The sequence below is a fragment of the Gadus macrocephalus genome, chromosome 4 (assembly GCF_031168955.1).
Source record: "Gadus macrocephalus chromosome 4, ASM3116895v1".
In the NCBI taxonomy this organism is placed as follows: Eukaryota; Metazoa; Chordata; class Actinopteri; order Gadiformes; family Gadidae; genus Gadus; species Gadus macrocephalus.
Genome location: NC_082385.1, coordinates 23,345,169 through 23,364,419, shown reverse-complemented (window position 1 = coordinate 23,364,419; position 19,251 = coordinate 23,345,169). Strand labels below are relative to the sequence as shown.

General features: G+C 44.0%; 1 protein-coding gene and 1 long non-coding RNA gene across 4 annotated transcripts in view; one reads left to right on the top strand and one right to left on the bottom strand.

Moving 5' to 3' along the window:
* Nucleotides 1-19,251, top strand: part of LOC132456366 (striated muscle preferentially expressed protein kinase-like) — a 102,600-nt gene that overhangs the window by 38,113 nt on the left and 45,236 nt on the right. For all 3 annotated transcript variants that reach the window (XM_060050697.1, XM_060050698.1, XM_060050699.1), the window contains 7 exons: nt 4,861-4,984; nt 5,355-5,527; nt 8,893-9,005; nt 10,454-10,622; nt 11,813-11,912; nt 12,568-12,780; nt 18,477-18,534. In XM_060050697.1, coding sequence (XP_059906680.1) covers nt 4,861-4,984; nt 5,355-5,527; nt 8,893-9,005; nt 10,454-10,622; nt 11,813-11,912; nt 12,568-12,780; nt 18,477-18,534 — 950 coding nt within the window. The remainder of the gene's footprint in view (nt 1-4,860; nt 4,985-5,354; nt 5,528-8,892; nt 9,006-10,453; nt 10,623-11,812; nt 11,913-12,567; nt 12,781-18,476; nt 18,535-19,251) is intronic.
* On the bottom strand, nt 2,402-3,207 carry LOC132456371 (uncharacterized). The gene is made up of 2 exons (XR_009525451.1): nt 2,883-3,207; nt 2,402-2,669 (listed from the first exon to the last, which is right to left on the bottom strand). It is a non-coding gene; the product is annotated as an uncharacterized LOC132456371 (long non-coding RNA).

Sequence of the window (19,251 nt, the reverse complement as noted above, 5' to 3'; positions counted from 1 at the left end):
AGTGGGGGTTACCCTTACCTACATGGGTTACCCCTCGTCTACAGAATTATTGGCTTTTTATCTGTGTAAATATTAAATATATTTATATTCAAAAGAATTTGAAATAATATATCTATAAAGATGTATTCAATATTGTTTCGGCGCTTTGAGCATCTTTTTTGCTGTCAGGGAAACATCTGGTTTGATAGTTCTGTTGTAGGACCCTGGATTGTTAGCTGAGCATTATTGAAATAAAATACACACCCTTAGGATGTTATTGACGAATCAGGATCAAGTATGCAATAACACTGCGGTAAAAATATGTACAATATCTCAGTGTTTTCATAAGCTACTTATATTTTTGGATCAGCATATCAGCATATGCATATTTCGATTATTTTTATATACTCATTTGTAAATGATGCATTAATTGTGTATGATATTTAGGTGAGTGCTGCATGCAGCGCTCAACTATTGTTCTTCATAAGTTTTATTCTTTCTTTCTTTATTATTCTCTACAATCTTTGGGACCTATCTCCTTCCTCAATTTTTCACCTAGAGACCCACATTTTTAAATATTCAGAATAGCTTGGAATCGCGCGCTTCTTTTCAGATTTTTTTAATATTTTATACTTTTTAAGATATTCTACTTTTAAAATATTATCTTTTTTTAACATGGGAGTCAATGGGAGGACGGCAGAGCCATCCTCTGGTACTTCAAACTGTTTAAGACGTAACCATGGGCGTCAGTTTGGTTTGAAATGTGCTGGGGACAGAGACCCATTCGGAAGTGCATCTTCAGAAGTGCTGGGTACAATGAGGATGCACTCTTTTTTTTCTCTTTAGTGCCGGTAATGAAAGGTTCTCAAAGACGGCATACCCATGTAGCTAATTACTAAGGAATAAAATGTGTACAAAATCTGTCTGGCACATTTTATGAAGCAAACGTTTCCAAAAAGCCCACTATGTTGTTCTCCATGTATCCAATGTTGACAACGTGACACGATATGGCTAAGCTAACAACATAAACAAGAGGAGCTAGGAAAGGAAATTAACTGCGTGTTTAAGTTCAGAAGGGCCTAACGTGTGGCTACACACAGCACTACAAAAGTCGTCAAGATTGAAAAAGAAAAAATTATTTGTTGCACAGCTGAACACTGTATCACATCATGAGCTGGCTGTTCTCAACTCACAACACGCATTCCATCAAAACTAGCCTATATCAGTCATTCCGACCAAAACTCATGCAATCCCCCCCACAATTATTCCAGAATTCAAGAAAAGCAAGAATGACCAAAAGTCACTTTGTGTCAACAAGAGACTGACTCCACCAACTATCAATTGCAAGTTTAAACAGCCGACCACTTGAGTGCAAAAAACACAAAAGACCTCACCACAGCACTAGCAAATCTTAAGCAATAAATATCGCGTCTTACTAGGGCTGGGCGATTAATCGAATTTTGATCGCGATTTCGATTTTAGCGTCAAACGATCACAAAATAACATAATCGAGTTTTTCTATTTTCTATTTTTTTTTTATATATTTCTTTTTTCTTTAATGTTTAATAGAACAGCTGGATACATATCTGCATATTATTTTAGATTGGAAAAAAAAAAAATTCGACCATTTTGTGTATTTTTTTAAGGCGAATTTTCAAAGTTCTCAGTTACAAAGTTTTCTTTGGGAGAGACATGCTGAATAAATACAACATGTTTTCAAACTCAAAAATAATCGTTTGAATAATCGTGATTTCAATATTGACCAAAATAATCGCGATTATGATCTTTCCCACAATCGAGCAGCCCTACGTCTTACCTTTATTTATGTGGCAGTGGTCTGCAGATGCATCCCGTGGTGTAGCCTACCACAACCATTTAGTTCAACAGGTTATCGTTCTGATACTGTCCATGGTACAAGCAACCTGCTCTGGTGCTTTTGACATATGTATTCAGGCTAAAATGACTTGATTGTCTGATGCCTCATCATCCCAGCCAAAGAGTGTTAGTATTATTAGCAATGGTTACTTTCCAAATTGAAAAAATAACTTGACACAATGTGTCTTTTTACAATGTATTTGTTATCATTCGTAGCATTGATCAGCAGAGAAATAGTTTGCCATAGTTTGACGTCGCTTAGCAACTGAATACCCTGGGGTTGATAAGTTACCGGACTGCGGAGTGATACAGATGACATGAATCAGAGGCAAAAAAAAACACTTCCCTTGACAGCGGTCAAATATGGTGGACGTGAGCATTGAGAAGAGCCGTGTAATAAACAAAAATAATTGACAGCTGAACGTTAGGAAGGCCCATGCAAGTAAATGGAGCAGTCTACATCCTACCTCACCGGCCGTCAACAATTTGTTCAACTAAGCAACCACAAGTCTGGGTGTTCAGGTGTCCCCCAGGGGTCAGTCTTGGGTCCACTCCTCTTCACCACTTACCTCCTCCCGCTGGGCACACTCCTCCGTCACCATGGGGTCCATTTTCACTGCTACGCTGACGACACACAGGTCTACATCTCCACCAAACCCACCGCTGCCATCCCCCCCACCTCCCTCATCACGTGCCTGGAAGAGATCCGGAGCTGGTTGAGCAGGAACTTCCTGAAACTCAATGGAAACAAGACCGAGGCCCTGCTCATCGGATCCAAATCCACCCTCACTAAATCACAACACACCCCAGCTCCACTCATAATTATCGATGGATTCCCAGTACCCTTCTCCTCCAAAGTCAAGAGCCTCGGCGTCATCCTGGACAACACCCTCTCATTCGCACCCCATATTCACAACATCACCCGGACTGCATTCTTCCACCTCCGCAACATCGCCAGACTCCGCCCATCACTGACCCAATCCAGCACTGAAATCCTAGTTCACTCATTTGTCACATCACGCATAGACTACTGCAACGCCCTCCTCACCGGACTCCCCACCAAACTCATCAACAGACTGCAGATCATTCAGAACTCAGCCGCCCGGATCATCACCCGCACCAAATCATCTGACCACATCACCCCTGTCCTCATTCAACTTCACTGGCTCCCAGTACACTACCGTATCCAATACAAAACCCTACTCCTCACCTACAAAGCTCTCCACAACCTAGCCCCCAGTTATCTCTGCGACCTCCTCCAAGAATACACTCCCTCCCGCTCCCTCCGCTCAACCTCTGCTGGACTACTATGTATCCCCACATCACGACTCACTACAATGGGTGCCCGGTCATTCAGCTGTTCAGCACCCAGGCTCTAACTGATCACTGTTTTGATTGTTGTTTTTTTTGTTTTGTTTTGTCTTTTTTTTGTTTTATTTATTTCTTATTGCTTATGTTAATTTTTTTAATTAATCTTGACGAAATCTGGTGAAACCCGGCGTAATCCTATGTCTATGCCTATGTCACGTAACTAAATCAATTTTCAACCGTATATCTTCGTTCAAACCATTTCACAAATCTATACAGTTGTATCTTCAATAATATCGAAACGGAATTTCGATATTATTTAAACTTTCTTCAGAATCACATTTTTAGTTTCAAAATGTCATATTCTACAGTTGGTCCCATTGAAGCTGTCTGCCCATTCTGACACCTAAATTACTTAAAGGTCCCATGACATGCTATTTTATGTATTATTTAATATAGGTATTAGTGGGCAACTAACACAGTATTCAAAGATGTTCCCGAAATTCAGCCGTGGTGCAGAGTTACAGCCACTCCGAGCCAGTCGCACATTGAGCTTCCCCCAAATGCGCTGTTTTGGTGTCTGTAGCTATAATGCAAATGAGGAGGAGCGAGGCGGGTCAAGGAGGAGGGTGGGGGTGTGGCCCTGAGCAGCTTGCAGCCACGGTACCATTCGCTCTGTTTACAGTGGATGTATCGCAATGGCGAGGCGCAGACAGCCTTTAGCCGTGTTCTGTAAATATTCTAGAACACACGGGAGTCCTGGAGCTCTATATCAAAATATTATCATATAGCCTACATAGATATCTATATCATATAATATATATTATAACCGCCAAAAGATGTGTGAGCCGATATTATGAATCTCAAACGACCGCGTTGGGTTCTCCGACGTTCCTGGTTCTTCAACGTCCTCATCAATGTGAAGTAGACTGAACCACGACAAGGAGGAGAAAGGGATCGTTGCCGGGCAGCGCTTAGGCACCTCCTCCTCCGGCGGTGGTCCCTCAGCGGGTCTCAAGCTGGAGACATTCGCCGCCAACCGGGTTAGATCGGGTTAGATATCACACTTTATTCAGTATCACAGTTTTAGTTTCATACCGGCGTCGTTTTCAGGTGGTCTCATTCATTTACGTTGACGCAGTTGCCAGATTGGGCAGTTTTTCCCGCCAGATTGGGCTACTTTTGGAGGACATTCAGGCAGTGTTGCCAGATTGGGCGTTTTTTCCGCTCTATTGGACTATTTTTAATCACGCACCGGCTCGCTATTCTCTTAAAGACACACACACACACACACGCACGCACACACACACACATTCAGCTGTCACTTTATTTGTTTCCAACCAATTACATTTTCTTAAAAGGTGTGCATGTTTACATTGTTTATTCCATTTAGACTTTTGTTCAAATCCCTTCACTTGATTTTGCACCATTTAACGTTTCTTTATGTCTTAATCTATGTGGCTTTCTTAAAAAGATATTTTCAACCTCACTTCGAACGACAGCACTTACTGCATTTTCTGCAGGAAATGCATTTTCTAGTTGTAACTTATTTTGCGTTATCTTGACTAGAGGAATCACCGGATATCTGTAACTTTTGTGTGTGTATACGTGCAGTTATGTAGTTGCAGACTGACTGTTTATGTGTGCGCTAAAGTATCTATCAAGTTATTGACCTTTGTGGCCTATGACCTGGCCTAGGTCCCTATTTGAGGAAATCGCCCATCATCATGGACAAGCCGGACATGGTTCACGTGGTGGAGAACCAGTCAGTGAGCATCACAATCACCCTGAACCACGTTCACGCCGTGGTCACCTGGAAGAGGTGGGTGTCACTGGTTGGTGGTTATAATGTCGGAACATTGTCTTTAATTATGCATATAATGTATTTGATAAATTCCTCATTTTTGGTTGTCACAGCAGAAAGTAGACTATAAGCTAATCTTAATTGAATAGATATTAGTATTTCTGTAAATCCCAAAACAACAGATCTATAGAAATTGAAAAAACTTTAAAGTTAAGGGACATTTTATAAGTTACTATAACTGTAACTGTAAGCAAAAAGGTTTAAACAATTAGCAGAGATCATATGCTAATTATACGACGTGAAGCTAAGATACATCCCTGCACTGGGCTAGGCTAATATCTCCCTAGGCCCTTCCATGACCAGGGTGTTTATTTTCTGGCTCCCCCAGGAGAGGGGTCGCGCTGGTGCACAAACCCGGGGTGTATGAGATGAGCATTCCGGACGATGACCAGCACACCTTGAAGCTGCAGCGGGTTCGGAGCTTGGACGTGGGAGCGCTGGTTGTCATGGCGAACAACCAGTTTGGCAGCGACCTCTGCACCATACAGCTGGCCCTGGCAGGTAACTGGCCTAGCTACGTGAAGTTGGTTTGTTGAAAACGAAAACCCCAAATCCAATCAACATCCCTCTGTCTGTGTTCATTCTCTGTGTTTCTTCCTTGGTCATTAGAGTGCAGAACCTGAAATAAACAAAAAGACGGATTCCTCCTCTATACAACTGGCAAACAGATTGTCAAGAAAATGTCAAACGTTTCTTAAAGGAGCATTTCACCGGTGGAGGCATGAATATGTATTGAAATTGGGTCCTATATGTAGTCGAATAATAAAGTAAAATTCTAATTTGGTGCCGTCCTGACCGAGAAAAGGCAGAAAGTGACTTTTTGCTGTTGTGGAATGAAGACAACAACTCCCACCATGCACCACGATGCACAGCTTCGCTGGCCACTCCCGCTGATCTAGATCTCCGCCTATCGGACACCTCGCTGTTCCATCTACCAAGCTGATACCGCAAGACTGCTTGAAAATCATTTCACACAACATTTCTAGTGAGGGGTATTAGTTGGTGAACTCAGTGAATTACCGTATTTTCCGCACTATAAGGCGCACTTCGTAAAGACTATAAGGCGTACTCCGTAAAGACGGAGTCATTTCGAAACCGCATCGAGCTGTAGAAACGCTGTAGTAAATATTCAAGGCGCTGGTTCTCCACAGAAAAAAGTGGAGCGCATTCCGTCACGAGGAGATTCAACCTTTTAAATTGAGCAGAAATACTTTATAATGTACAGTTAGTAATTACATTTATCAAGGGGCTTTATTTAAAGCTACAAAAAGAATACAAATAAAATAATAAATAAAAAATTGAACGCAACTCGGACGTCCCCCAGCTGGTGGGGAGCCACTGCCATCAAGAGTTTCAGACGTCCACACGAATCCTAACACGAAACCGCATAGGTCCAAATAGATTTGAAACCACCCCCGAGGGTGGTTTCAGAAATGTGCGGTTTCGGGCACCGGATTCGCCGGCTCCGTCTGGACGGTCGGCCGAACGGACAAGACTTATGCGGTTTCACCAGAAAAACGGCTTTGTGTGGACGGGGCCTTATGGTACGAACACACCAAACGCGTACCCGCGTAAGATTTACGCGCGTAACGCAGCTAAAATGTTGCTTGACCATTTTGTGTCAAAAATGGTCCTACGTACGCAGCTACGCGCCTGTGGCTGTGCTGGATTTAGGAGTCCGAGGAAGGAAACCCAAACGCCGCCGTGTTTGGGTGCATGATAGAGCTTGGATCGGGTTAGATTAAATAATCTCAGATATAAATAACAATAATCGGGTTAAATAACTTCACATGGTGTGTCTGGTGTGTTTCCAGCATTCGTAGTGTTGATCAGCAGAGATATAGTCCGCCAAGACGTTGAGGTTGCTTAGCAACCAGAGACTCTGTCCATGCAAGTGAACGGAGCGTTCCCTCTTCGTCATAACTATCAAACCAAACATCCTTCACATTCACCGAGCGAACATTATGAAAGTAAAATGCACATTTCTCGCTAAAAATGTTTACATAAACGCATTTAATGGCGTAACTATGTTACTATTTCCACCCAGAATAAAGAAAGATGTCGGCCGTATGCTTCTGTGCAAGCGTCACTACTCTCTGCCAGTGATGTCGGGTCAAGCTCAACGCTGATTGGGCAACGCGGCTAATCGTCATGCGTATGAGCGTAAAAAGTTAAAAAAATGTAACTCCTCGCGTACGCGCGTATATGTACGCGCGTATATATACGCAGCTCATACGCCGCTAACGCGGGTAAAATGTTGCTTTAGCGCATGTAACGCATGTACGCAGCTCATACGTGCGTAAACCAATGGTTCCCTATGGAAAAATTGCCGATTTTATACGCGTCTATACGCGGGGTACGCGTTTGGTGTGTTCGTACCTTTAGAAGGCGAACACACGTTCACCAAGACGGGGAGACAGCGCCGGGCGACTTACGCCACTATCTGCCAATGGATCTAGGATGCCTGGGCTGATATTACAGTCTCAACTGTGGTCCAAGCTTTCACAAAGGCAGGAATAATCACTGAACTGCCAGGCAACAGCAGCGACACGGACTCGGATAATGAAGAGAGGGAGCCGGGCATGTTGGATACCGTACTCGCCCAACTGTTCAATTCAGACACTGAAGAAGAAATTAGAGGGATTCGTGGACGGGGAATGAACTGAAAAAGTGAGCTTTACGTGTTATACGTAACTGAACAATGTTGAGTTATGCACTAACGTTTGAATTAGCGGTATCAGACTGTTTCTTTTACGTGTTTACAACTGAACAAGGCTGGGAGATATTGTTAATATCACATTAACGTTTGAACATCGTTACCATGGGAGTGAACGGAGTTGTCAGAACGCTTAATAAAGTTTGACTTTATCTGACTGTTTTGTTGACATTCCCTTTAGCACAGCTCCATCTAGTCGATGCATAACGCAACCCCAGTCAAACGTTTGACTGCAGTATCTTCTATTCTATGCGCCTTATAATCCGGTGCGCCCTATAGTGCGGAAAATACAGTAGTCCTCGTTTGTATTTCTTTCGAAATGGTGAACTTTTGCATGGTGCCATCTTCTATAGCAGATCCACCCACTGGCACTGCTCTAATAGGTCTGTAGCGTCAGTGGGTCCCACCCCCTAGAGGGGGGTGGGACTAGTGGTTGTAGTCTTACGAGAATCATCCCCTCTTACATTTCCTATTTTTTTGTACGCAAAAATCGTCATAATGCATCATTGTAAACAGGAAGTGTTGGAGATTGATACGGATCTCTCCAGAAAATAAGGGAATGATGCTCGACCATTCAAAAATATGAGTGGGTTTCTAACGATACAAAGCTTAAGTGACGTGGGTGAAGTTGCCCTTTAATATACATCTCAAAGTCAGCTAAGGAATGATCTCAGTCTTGGAATGATTCAGGACTGTCTCTTGATAAAGCTGGGATTAGGCCATTGATAAAGTCTCAAACTCTAAGTATGAAACACTAGCTTAAAATGGATAAATGAAATGTGATGTTTATAGAACTGGGGTGAGCAGGTGACCCACTTTATGCTGGACTCTTCATCTTTATCCACTGTCCCCCGTCTCACGTATTGAGACATTGTCCCCCATTTTAATTGGCTCTAGTTTTCAAAAGTTGAACGACTCTAGGACAGATGTTTTACTAAAATCAGGCTTTTATCCAATGGCTGTGATGAAGGCAGGGAAGGCTGTCTTCACAGGGCTGGGTTTTATGTCAATCAAAGTGTGTACATGTGGGTCAACTGCAGGTGAACCTGTCACCGTCTGTGGTGCCTGCTATGTCCCACCTTTGGTTTAGTCAGTCAGCCTACGTAGCAACGTGTATCCAGATAAAATCGCCCTCCTCTTCCTCCTCTAGCACCACCCAAGTTTGAATCCATCATGGAGGACCTGGACGTTGACGCCGGGGCGACCTCCCGCCTGGCCGTGGTGGTGGAGGGGAAACCCGACCCCGACATCCTGTGGTACAAGGTACCATTTCTCAGTACTTTTTCTCTTTGTTCACATTTGCATTTATATACTCTAATAAAGTAGTGGTACTGGGCCACTTTATAATTCATATGTTTTATATTGTTTAAACCGTTTGTTTTGTTTGCCCTGTTTGTTCTGTTTGTCTTTACTTCAGCATTTACTTCAGCAATCATTATTGTATTGTATCTTATCCTGTGTTTTCCACTGTTGCTGAACTGTTGTAACAAAGGAATTTCCCCTTCAGGGGTTTATTTAAGGTGCCATGGCATGAAAATCGCACTTTATGATGTTTTCTAACCTAAATATGAGTTTCCCTAGCCTGCCTATGGTCCCCCAGGGGCTAAAACTTGCGTTCGGTGTAAAACGAGCACTAGGTGTTATGATCACCTTTGGAAAAAATGGAGGCTCAAGCGCGCTGATTTGGAACGTGGTTTCATAGGTCATCACATAGCTTCTAAGCTCCTCCCCTTACTCTGCCTGGCCCGCCCAGAGAATTTGGTCCGCCAATGAGACACGACCGTGCGAGCGCCACATTTGTGTGTGTGTGAATACACACACTGTAACGCAAGTGTTTCTTGTTCGTTCTTTGACGTCTTTTGTATTTCCACAACGAGACTGTAGTGGGGGTTATCTCAGCCATGGTTGAGAAGGAATTGGGGGAAAGGAACTTGGGATTGGGATTGTTGGCCGCGAATGTCTCCCGCTTGAGTCCCGCTTCCCGCTGCCGAGGGACGCTGCCGAGAGACAATCGCCTCAGCGCTGCACGAGGCGGAGGTGCCTAAGTGCTGCCCGGCAACAATCGCTTTCTCCTCCATGTCGCGGTTCAGTCTACTTCAGATTGATGTGGACGTGAAAGAACCAGGAACGTCGGAGAACCCAACGCGGTAGTTTGAGATTCATAATATCGGCTCACACAGCTTTTGGCCGTGATAATATCTATTATATGATATAGATATCTATGTATACGATATTATTTAGTTATAGAGCTCCAGGACTCCCGTGTGTTCTAGAATATTTACAGAACACGGCTAAAGGCTGTGTGCGCCTCGCCATTGCGATACATCCACTGTAAACAGAGCGCATGGTACCGTGGCTGCAAGCTGCTCAGGGCCACACGCCCACCCTCGTCCTTTGCCCACCTCGCTCCTCCTCATTTGCATTATAGCTACAGACACCAAAACAGCGCATTTGGGGGAAGCTCAATGTGCGACTGGCTCGGAGTGGCTGTAACTCTGCACCACAGCTGAATTTCGGGAACGTCTTTGAATACTGTGTTAGTGGCCCACTAATACCTATATTAAAGCATCCATGAAATAGCATGTCATGGGACCTTTAAAGTGGCATCTTATCTTATCTCATCCCAGAGCCTTGATTGAATAAAGGAAGAAGATCTCGGAAAAATGCAAATATTTTCCCGCCGAATTGTTAATCTTGACCGCTGGTTGCAGGACGAGGCCCACCTCTCAGAGAGCAGCCATTGCACGTTCGTCTACGATGATCCAGAGTACTCCCTGGTGGTGCTGAACGCCCGTCCGGAAGACTCCGGCGTGTACACCTGTACTGCCAAGAATCTGGCGGGGGCCGTCTCCTGCAAGGCTGAGGTCACCGTCCATGCAGGTGAGGAAACATCTGACACTAATTGCTGTCTTGAATACGCCACTGTCATGGGCATACTGATGGCCATGAATGCATCACCAACGCTATGAACGCACCACCAGCGCTATGAACCTACCACCACTTCCATGAACCAACCACAACTGCTATGAACGTACCTTGATCACCGTGAATGCACCACCAATTTCAGACCAAGGTCGTAAACACACCTCCTCTGTCATAAATGCACCAATACAGCTATGAACACAACACTACGCTATGAACTCAACACTACTGCTATGAACGCAACACTGCCCCTATTAACACACAACTAGAGCTATGTATGCAACACTCCCACTATGAATGCAACACTACAGCTATGAACACAACACTACAGCTATGAATGCAAAACTGCCATTATGAATGCATGACTACAGCTATGTCTGCAACACTACTGTCATGAACTCATCACCACTGTCAAGAACACATGAGGTACTGATCCGAGGCAGGATGTCTATCCAAAACCCATATATCCCCCCAGCCATTGTTTATTTTCATTTTCATAATACTGGTTCCAGTGGATAGGCTTGAAGAAACCTCTTTTGCTTCATTTTGTACAGCTCTCGACAAAAATAATATTACCAATAACAAAGTTTATGTTGGCCATGGAAAGTTTGGCTGCGTTTTATATACATTATACACATTATATACATTCCCCTTTCTCAGGCGCTCTGTGCGCAGATTTGATATTTTCTATTTTAAACCCTCCACAGTTTTCTAAATGTCCCCCCCAGCCATCTGAAATGTTAGTCACTCTCCCGCTGAGCTGTCAGTGAAATAAAGGAACCGCTTTTGTTGCCTGAGGATGTGACCATAAATGGTCGTTCCTCTCTGGACTGGGAGAAGCTGTTGTGTTTAGGGTCTAGATGGCCCATATTGCTGACACAGGACAGGCGTCCTGAAACTCCAGTGAAACCCATCTGTCACTAATGGACTTTCTCTCTCTCACACACACACACACACACACACACAAACACACACAAACCCCACCTTGATAGACACATACACAAAGACAGATGCTCACCTACAAACAGTAGATAGACTTTCTCTCACACACACACATTAATTAAACGTGTGTGTGTGTGTGTGTGTGTGTGTGTGTGTGTGTGTGTGTGTCACAATGTATGTTTATGCATGTGTTTGTGTGTGCGTAGAGAGGAAGCAGGCTGTGGCTCCGGCAGAAGATGAAGGCAGCATCCTAAGGAAGATGAGACGCCTCACTGACTACTACCATGTCCACAAGGAGATTGGAAGGTACACGCAAACGTCTTTTTGTGTTTGACATGTGAATCTGTGTGGTTGCCAAATCGACACTCTCTAGCCTACCCACAGCCCACCTGGGTGGCTTTACTGGGCTCCTCCGAGGACCAGGACACAGTGTGATGATGTTTAAACAGGTTTATTGCTGAGTTTTGGAGTACACGACACACAGCGCAGGTGTTGAATGCTGCCATGTCATAGCTCTCCTAAATGTGTGGGGTGACGGCTCATTTAACTTGTGTGCACTGATTGCTCAATGCACCACGGGTGTGCGGCCTCACCAGTCCCAGTGTCCAATCAGTTTGATCGGGGCCAGGTGAGGCTGCTACAACCAGCCATGGTAAATGAACTGCATTTATACAGCTCTTTTCTAAACAGTAGCCACTCAATGGGCTTTGCAATATTGCCTCACAATCACCCATTCATGCACACATTCACACACCGACGGCAGTTTTAACCATGCAAAGCGACAGCCAGTTTGTTGGGAATAGTCAGGCCGACACTCGGCTAGGAGGAGCCGGGGATCAAACTAGCAACCTCCCGGTTACCAGCCAACCCGCTCCACCTTCTGAGCCACATGCCGCCCCATCCACACACACTCCACCCCGTCACTCTCCACCAACCGATTGTCTCTCCTCCTCCTCCGCAGGGGGGCGTTCTCGTATGTGAAGAGGGTGACGCAGAAGACGAAGAACAACGGGAAGCCAGCGGAGTTTGCCGCCAAGTTCGTGTCGTCCCGGGGGAAGCAGAAAGCAGCAGCACTGGGCGAGATGGCACTGCTGTCGGAGCTGGATCACCAGAGGATCGCCTTCCTCCATGACGCCTTCGAGAAGAAAAACACGCTGGTGCTGGTGCTGGAGCTGTATCCTTCTTTAGACTCGTTTGTTGTTAAGGTTTGAATCATCTGTTTGGTTTGTATTATTTTAGTATTTTTGGTATTTTCAATAATCTTTTATAAAATGTCTATTTTGTATATTTGTTTACATTTGATATAAACATGTATATATATCTATATATATTATATTCGATTTTATTAATATTTCAGAATAGTCAAATGGTTATCAATTGACTTTTTTTTGTTACTTTTTCTTTTTTTACATATTCTTTTTGTAACATATACATTGGGTTTGCTGTAAGCAAACAAAATAGTTTATATTTTCTAGTTTCTATGTTTAGGAGGTTAATCCTACATTCTGAGCCCAGAGCTCTGTCTCACCAAGTGGGAGAAGACAGAGCGCTTGTGTGAGGTACACTGAAACCCGGGCAGCATTCAGCCTTTCAGAACAACAAAAAGCAATTAATTTAAATAAAGATTCAGTCTTTCAAAAGGCCCTGGGGGGTATTCCATCAACCAAGCTAAAGGCAAAGCCCGGCTTATTTTGCTTAGCCTCGCTACTTTAAGCTAGAGTTGCGTTACATCAACGTGACTTAAGGGAATCTCCGCTAAGTAACCATGGCAATTTATCTGACCAAATGAACCTGGTCGGTACCAGGCTAACTGCCAGGCTTACTTCAGCGGTGTTTCAGAGTCCCATCTGTCGGAAACAAGTGTACCAGCAGAAGGTTCCGCCAAGCCTGGTCCTCGCGATTTTGTCATAAATGTACATATATGAAGTACAAACAGCGTATATTTTCACTAAGGGTCTAAGATTAAATGATGCAAATAAAATAATGAAAATAATTGCTATCTATTGTTACCGTGGATATTTTCTAAACACATTTTCAGACAAATTTAAGTATTCTATCAAAATTAGGAACCAGCAGTTGGGTGAGTGGTCTAGCATCTGCTCTATAGTACGGGTAGTCTCGCAAAGCCAGACCAAACTACAGCAAGTAGAATGGTCTGGAACCACGCTATTTAGAGCCGTCTATCCGGGGGGAAACTGGGCTGGCCTGTTTTTATTTCTTTAAACCAATCACAATCGTCTAGGGCGGGGCTAACCCCGGGAAGCAGCAGCGGTGTCCATGCAAAATAGTGCCGGGAGGGGAATTATTTTGATGGAACGTCTTCACGTTCAGAGGCTGTCAGAGAGATGTCTCAATCCCAACCGCAAACGCCACAAAAAACGATTAAAGATGTATGTCGCCTATGTGAAGATCCTTTTATAGTTGTATTATATTGTGTTTACAAGTCTCCGAGGTCGAATTGAACATTACCCCTGCTAGCCCGCTGCACACAATAGGCCACGCTTGATATATACAACTTTTGCCATAGCCTGTGGGAAAACAGGCAAGAACATCTTTCTTCCTCAGCAAATGCTCTATGCAAATATTTTGAAGTTCTTTGCAATTTTCGACGGAAAGAGCCAAACATGCTAGCTTTACAGCGCTGTCAAAGTCCTCTTCAAAACTCGCCATTCTGCCTAGTTTCCGAGTTTGAGGGGGAGCACAATACGGGAAAGCCAGCAACAGGAAGGGGAGGAGAAGCGGTGGAATCGGACGCTAGCGCTATGGACGCTGTCCATTTCCGCTCAGCCAGACTATAGTACGGGTGACCCGAGTTTGCGTCCTGGGGACGTCATTGAATTCATGCTGTTGGCTTATTTTTGTCATTTCCTTTATATCAGAGAAATTAGGCCTAACAATTGACTTTTTATGTAATAAATATGTCTTACAATATCCCTAGAACCCAAATATGACTTGCAAAAACCCATGGTAAAGTTAATGTTAATATTAATGTTACTGATAATTCTTTGTCACAATGACAAAGACAATGCTGCATGGGAAATTGCAGCCACATAAATTCCATTCAGGTAAGTTTCACGGCAGGCAGCCAAGATGACTTCTGTTGAGAAAAATACTATGGTCAGTCAATTTAGAATAGGCCTATTAAAATAAATGGAAAATAAATGGCATGAAAATGTTTAGCTTTCTCGAGCAATCCTTCCTAATTTACTAATTAGGTGGGGATTGAACTCCGGACAACCGGGTGCAAGTCCGACAAGTTACCTCAAGACCATTTCCTGATTTCTAATCTACAGTCAATATTACATTAAAATATGTTCTGCTTAATACTACTTAATCATTTAAAAGATTGGCGATTTTATTGCCAGGCTGTTTTCATTAATGGTTACGGTGTTCCCTTTTTGAGTTATTATATGCTTGTAATCCTCAAAGAAATCCACAAGCAGCTTCTGTTCGCCGCTGGAAAAGATCCCGCACGGTCCTTTTCAGACATTTGAGCCATGATTCGACATTCACGGTTCTGGGCTGGTTACATATCTCGTGAGCGCGCGTAATCCACGATAACGTAAGCCTGGCTTGAACTAACCTGAGCAAGGCGCGGCTGAACTGGGTTGATGGAACGGCTTTAGCCTCAAGTGGAAGTTGGCGTTAGTTCTAACCGGGCTTAATCAACTAAGCGCCGCTTTCGTTAGCGACCAATTTATACATTGCATGGTCTTGCTGTGCGTGCAATACAATATCAAGTAGTGTTGTTTGTTTTTGTGTTTGCTAAAGAGGCTAATGTAGCTAGATCGGCGTGCGCAGCTTCCTTGCCCCTCTTTTGACAATGGCGTCACCATTACTGGGTGTTCCCGTGGACCTCGGAGCCTGTATCGTACAGGGGTCTCTCCGACAGAGGCTCTTTCGGGACCGATCCCTTGGCATTGCCTGAGAATATTCTTTATAAGAGATACAGGTTCTCACCAGAGGGTATTTGCTATTTGATTGTCCTTGTTGGACATTATGTAGACAATGCTTACTGTTGCGCATTGTGTCTCTGTGAGTGGTGGAGTGGTGTAACCGCGTCGGTCTTGACTTTCTGCGCGGGGGGTTCGACTCCCAAGTGGCGCGCATTTATGTCAAGCTTAAAAAGTCCCAATTCTCATGCATACGGAATACTTATTCACGAAAGGTTATGGAATTATATTTTTGTGCTTATTTCGAACTTGAACCCATATTTTCAAGGCCATGCTGGCACCACATCTATGGGGGCAATAGGTATGATGATAGACCGGTGAGATTTGAATCCTGGTCGCTGGCGTTCGGGTCTTATACTAATACACTGCGCCACCGCCGCTACCTTTCAGCGGTTGAAACATGCGATCCATTTCTTACATATGGTGTATTTAAAGTGAATTCTCTTAATTATAGAATAAGGCAGGTTGGACGTTGCTTATGCATTTTGAAATCACCATCATTCTATTGGGATTAATGGCGAACAATTCTGCAGTTGGCATAGTTATTTTATAGACAATATGCAGAATCTGTTCACTTAGACGCATTTATATAGACTGCTTGATCTATCCAGTTTGTAAAGGTGAGTAAAATGACGCGATAATCGCCCATTTCACGTGAACGTGCATTGAACCTAAAGCGGAAAACCTGGCTCGACTAATCGAATCCTAAGTAAGCTTGGTAGATCCATTTAACTCTGATCGCGAGTTGCGTATCTGTTGATCCAGGCTTTCCCAAGATAGCCTGGGTATGTTCCGCGAGGTTCGTGGTAGGGCACTGGTGCTTCGAGTATAATAACATGAGACACTGAAATGAATGCAGGCGTTAATAGTAGACATACAGAAACATCATAGAAATTAAATAAGAAATAGGAAAAAGAGAATCACCATAAAATATAAGCAATACTATTAAGTGAGCAAGTGGATAGTCAATAGAAAAGAACAGCATACATCATAACACTGAATTAGTTAAATGAGAAGCAAAATAACCAGGCTTGGAAAGATATGATTCTAAATGAAAGGTGCCAACATTTTTGTTATATACTGCCTGCGAGTGGCTTCGTAATATTGACGTTTGGGACGTTTAATTTTTTCATCATAAGCATCTTCCAGTAAGCGAGGCAGACAATTAAAGTGAGCGATCGATGAGCAGAACTGCTGTATGACCAGATTTTCAGGACACCCGACCAGTCCAGTATTCCAAGTGTACCTCATCCTTTTTGTGCTTAAAGATTACATTAATTCAATTCTTTGATGCTATTAAAACCCTTTTATACAGACATAATCACTTTATTACTACACTCAACAATTAATGAATGACGTACTAAATAATTATAATAATGGATAATTAAATATTCCATGCCCTTTGAGATCATAGCTGTGTGAAAGGATTATACAGACTTGGCTGGACTGAAGTTGTGTACTATATACACATATATTCGCACTGTATTTTTTTAATTTGTTCTGTCTGTGTTTATGTGTCAGTTATCGTAATCGATCTCAGCATGTTCCACCTACAAAGGGATGCATGCTGGGATACGTAGTGCGATAGGAGGACGCAGGGGTGTTCTAGAAGCCCACCACTAAAAACACTTAGATGTCAGGTTTGACTCCCGTGGGAGTGGTAGTAGCAGCAGTAGCAGCTACTTTTCGCTGATGAAATAAGGCACAGTGCGATGTATGACTCAACCGAACACAAAAGCCTTCGTCAGGGTTCACCGCCCGGGAGCGGGCCTGGTCTAGTGTTGGGGTTTCACAACGAGAGGTTCTGGGTTTGAACTCCACTGCTTGCACGACCGCCCTGGTTCTAACTGACAGAGAATATAGTCTGCTATGAATCTTGATCCTAGTTCCCCACTGTGGTGAATCAGCCAGGAGACAACACCAGCCAACAAGCAGCACAGCCAAGCTGTGCTGCTTGTTGACTAACCAAAGATGTCCTCTTCCTCCCAAGAACGAAATACTCATTCACAAATATTTCTAAATCCTTCTTGTTAAACTAATCTGACTATTCTTAAGGGCGTTTGTGATGTCTGCACCATATGTCTTTAGGCTTGGTAAAACATAGAAACAATACACCAATGTTTCATAATCTCTGACTATTTAAGACTAATCCGACTATTCTTGCAGGTAAAATGTAGTCCAAAACCGAAAAATGTAATCACAACATCCAATCTAATAAAATCTGTTAACATCCAATCTGTTAAAAATATCTACATCAATCTCCCCTCAAGGCCCGACATCCTAACATCTGTGTAGCCTGTCTGTAACACAGTGATGAGGATTCACAGTTCACCCACCCACGTACTACCACACCCAGCTCACTACTTCTGAAACAGGGACAGCTTCTGCCTCCCAGGAACAGCAGATAGAAGACTCTGGGGGCGGCAGGGGAACCAACCAGAGCTCTGACTCATCCCAGATCTGTGGAATTAGAGGGGGAGAAAGAGAGGGAGGGAGAGAGAGAGAGAGACATCAAAAGGGAGGGAGAGGGGAGGGAGGAAGAGACATCAAAGGGGAGGGGGAAGGAGAGGGAGAGAGAAAGAAAGAGGGAAAGAGAGAGATAGATGGGGAGCGAGAGGAAGGGAGAGAGAAAGAGGGAGAGGGAGATAGATGGGGAGAGAGAGGGAGAGACTGAGAGGAGGGAGGGAGAGAGAGATAGATAGACGGGGAGAGAGAGAGAAGGAGAGAGGTGTGTGGGCGAATCCTCCTCCTCCTGTGTATAATTCATAGCCTCAGGAGGTGAGAGAGGGGAAGGAGGGTAGGGATGGTGGGAGGGGGGGGGGGGGGGGGGGGTTGCCCACGCCACAATGCAGAGTCAAGGCCTGAAATATTTCCCAAAATCATTTTTTCCTAAACTGGTTTCTTTTGCCACAAAAAGATGTCATGAAGAACTCGTGGACAGGCTGGCCCGGAAGACCACGGTCACTGAGTCGGAGGTCAGTGTTGAGATGTTTGTGGGACCCCCCTGGTTACTCCCGGTTACCCCTGGGGTCCTCCATACTCATGGCAAACACGTCACCGGTAGAGGGATGTATCCCCCACCCTCACTGTAAGAGTGGGGGATACATTGAAAAGCACTCTTTATTAAAATCAATGAGCTATCATAATTTATAATTATTAGGATTAACAAACCAAAAGATACTGGGTTCATTCCCCAATGTCCGCACCCTCACCTGAATCCCACTAGAGCAAGATGCCCCCTGACCCACCACCTGCACCTTAATCACATGAATCCAAATTCACTGTGAAGAGCTTTACAATTACATTTAGGGCATTTAGTAGCTCAGGAGGTAGAGCGGGTTGGCTGGTAACCTGAAGGTTGTTGGTTCGAGTGTCGAGGTGTCCTTGAGCAAGGCACCTAACCCTGACTGTTAGCTCCTGACGCGCTGGCTGTCGCCTTGCATGGCTGACTCCGCCGTCGGTGTGTGAATGTGTGCGTGAATGGTGAATGTGAGGCAATATTGTAAAGCGCTTTGGGTGGCCAATGGTTAGATAAAGCGCTATATAAATGCAGTCCATTTACATTTACATTTAGCAGACGCTTTTTTCCAAAGCGACTTACAACAAGTACATTTGTCGAACCAAGAAACAAGCATTAACAATCACTAGGTTAACCCATTCCCCATACATAACTAAGGCTAACAAAGGATAAG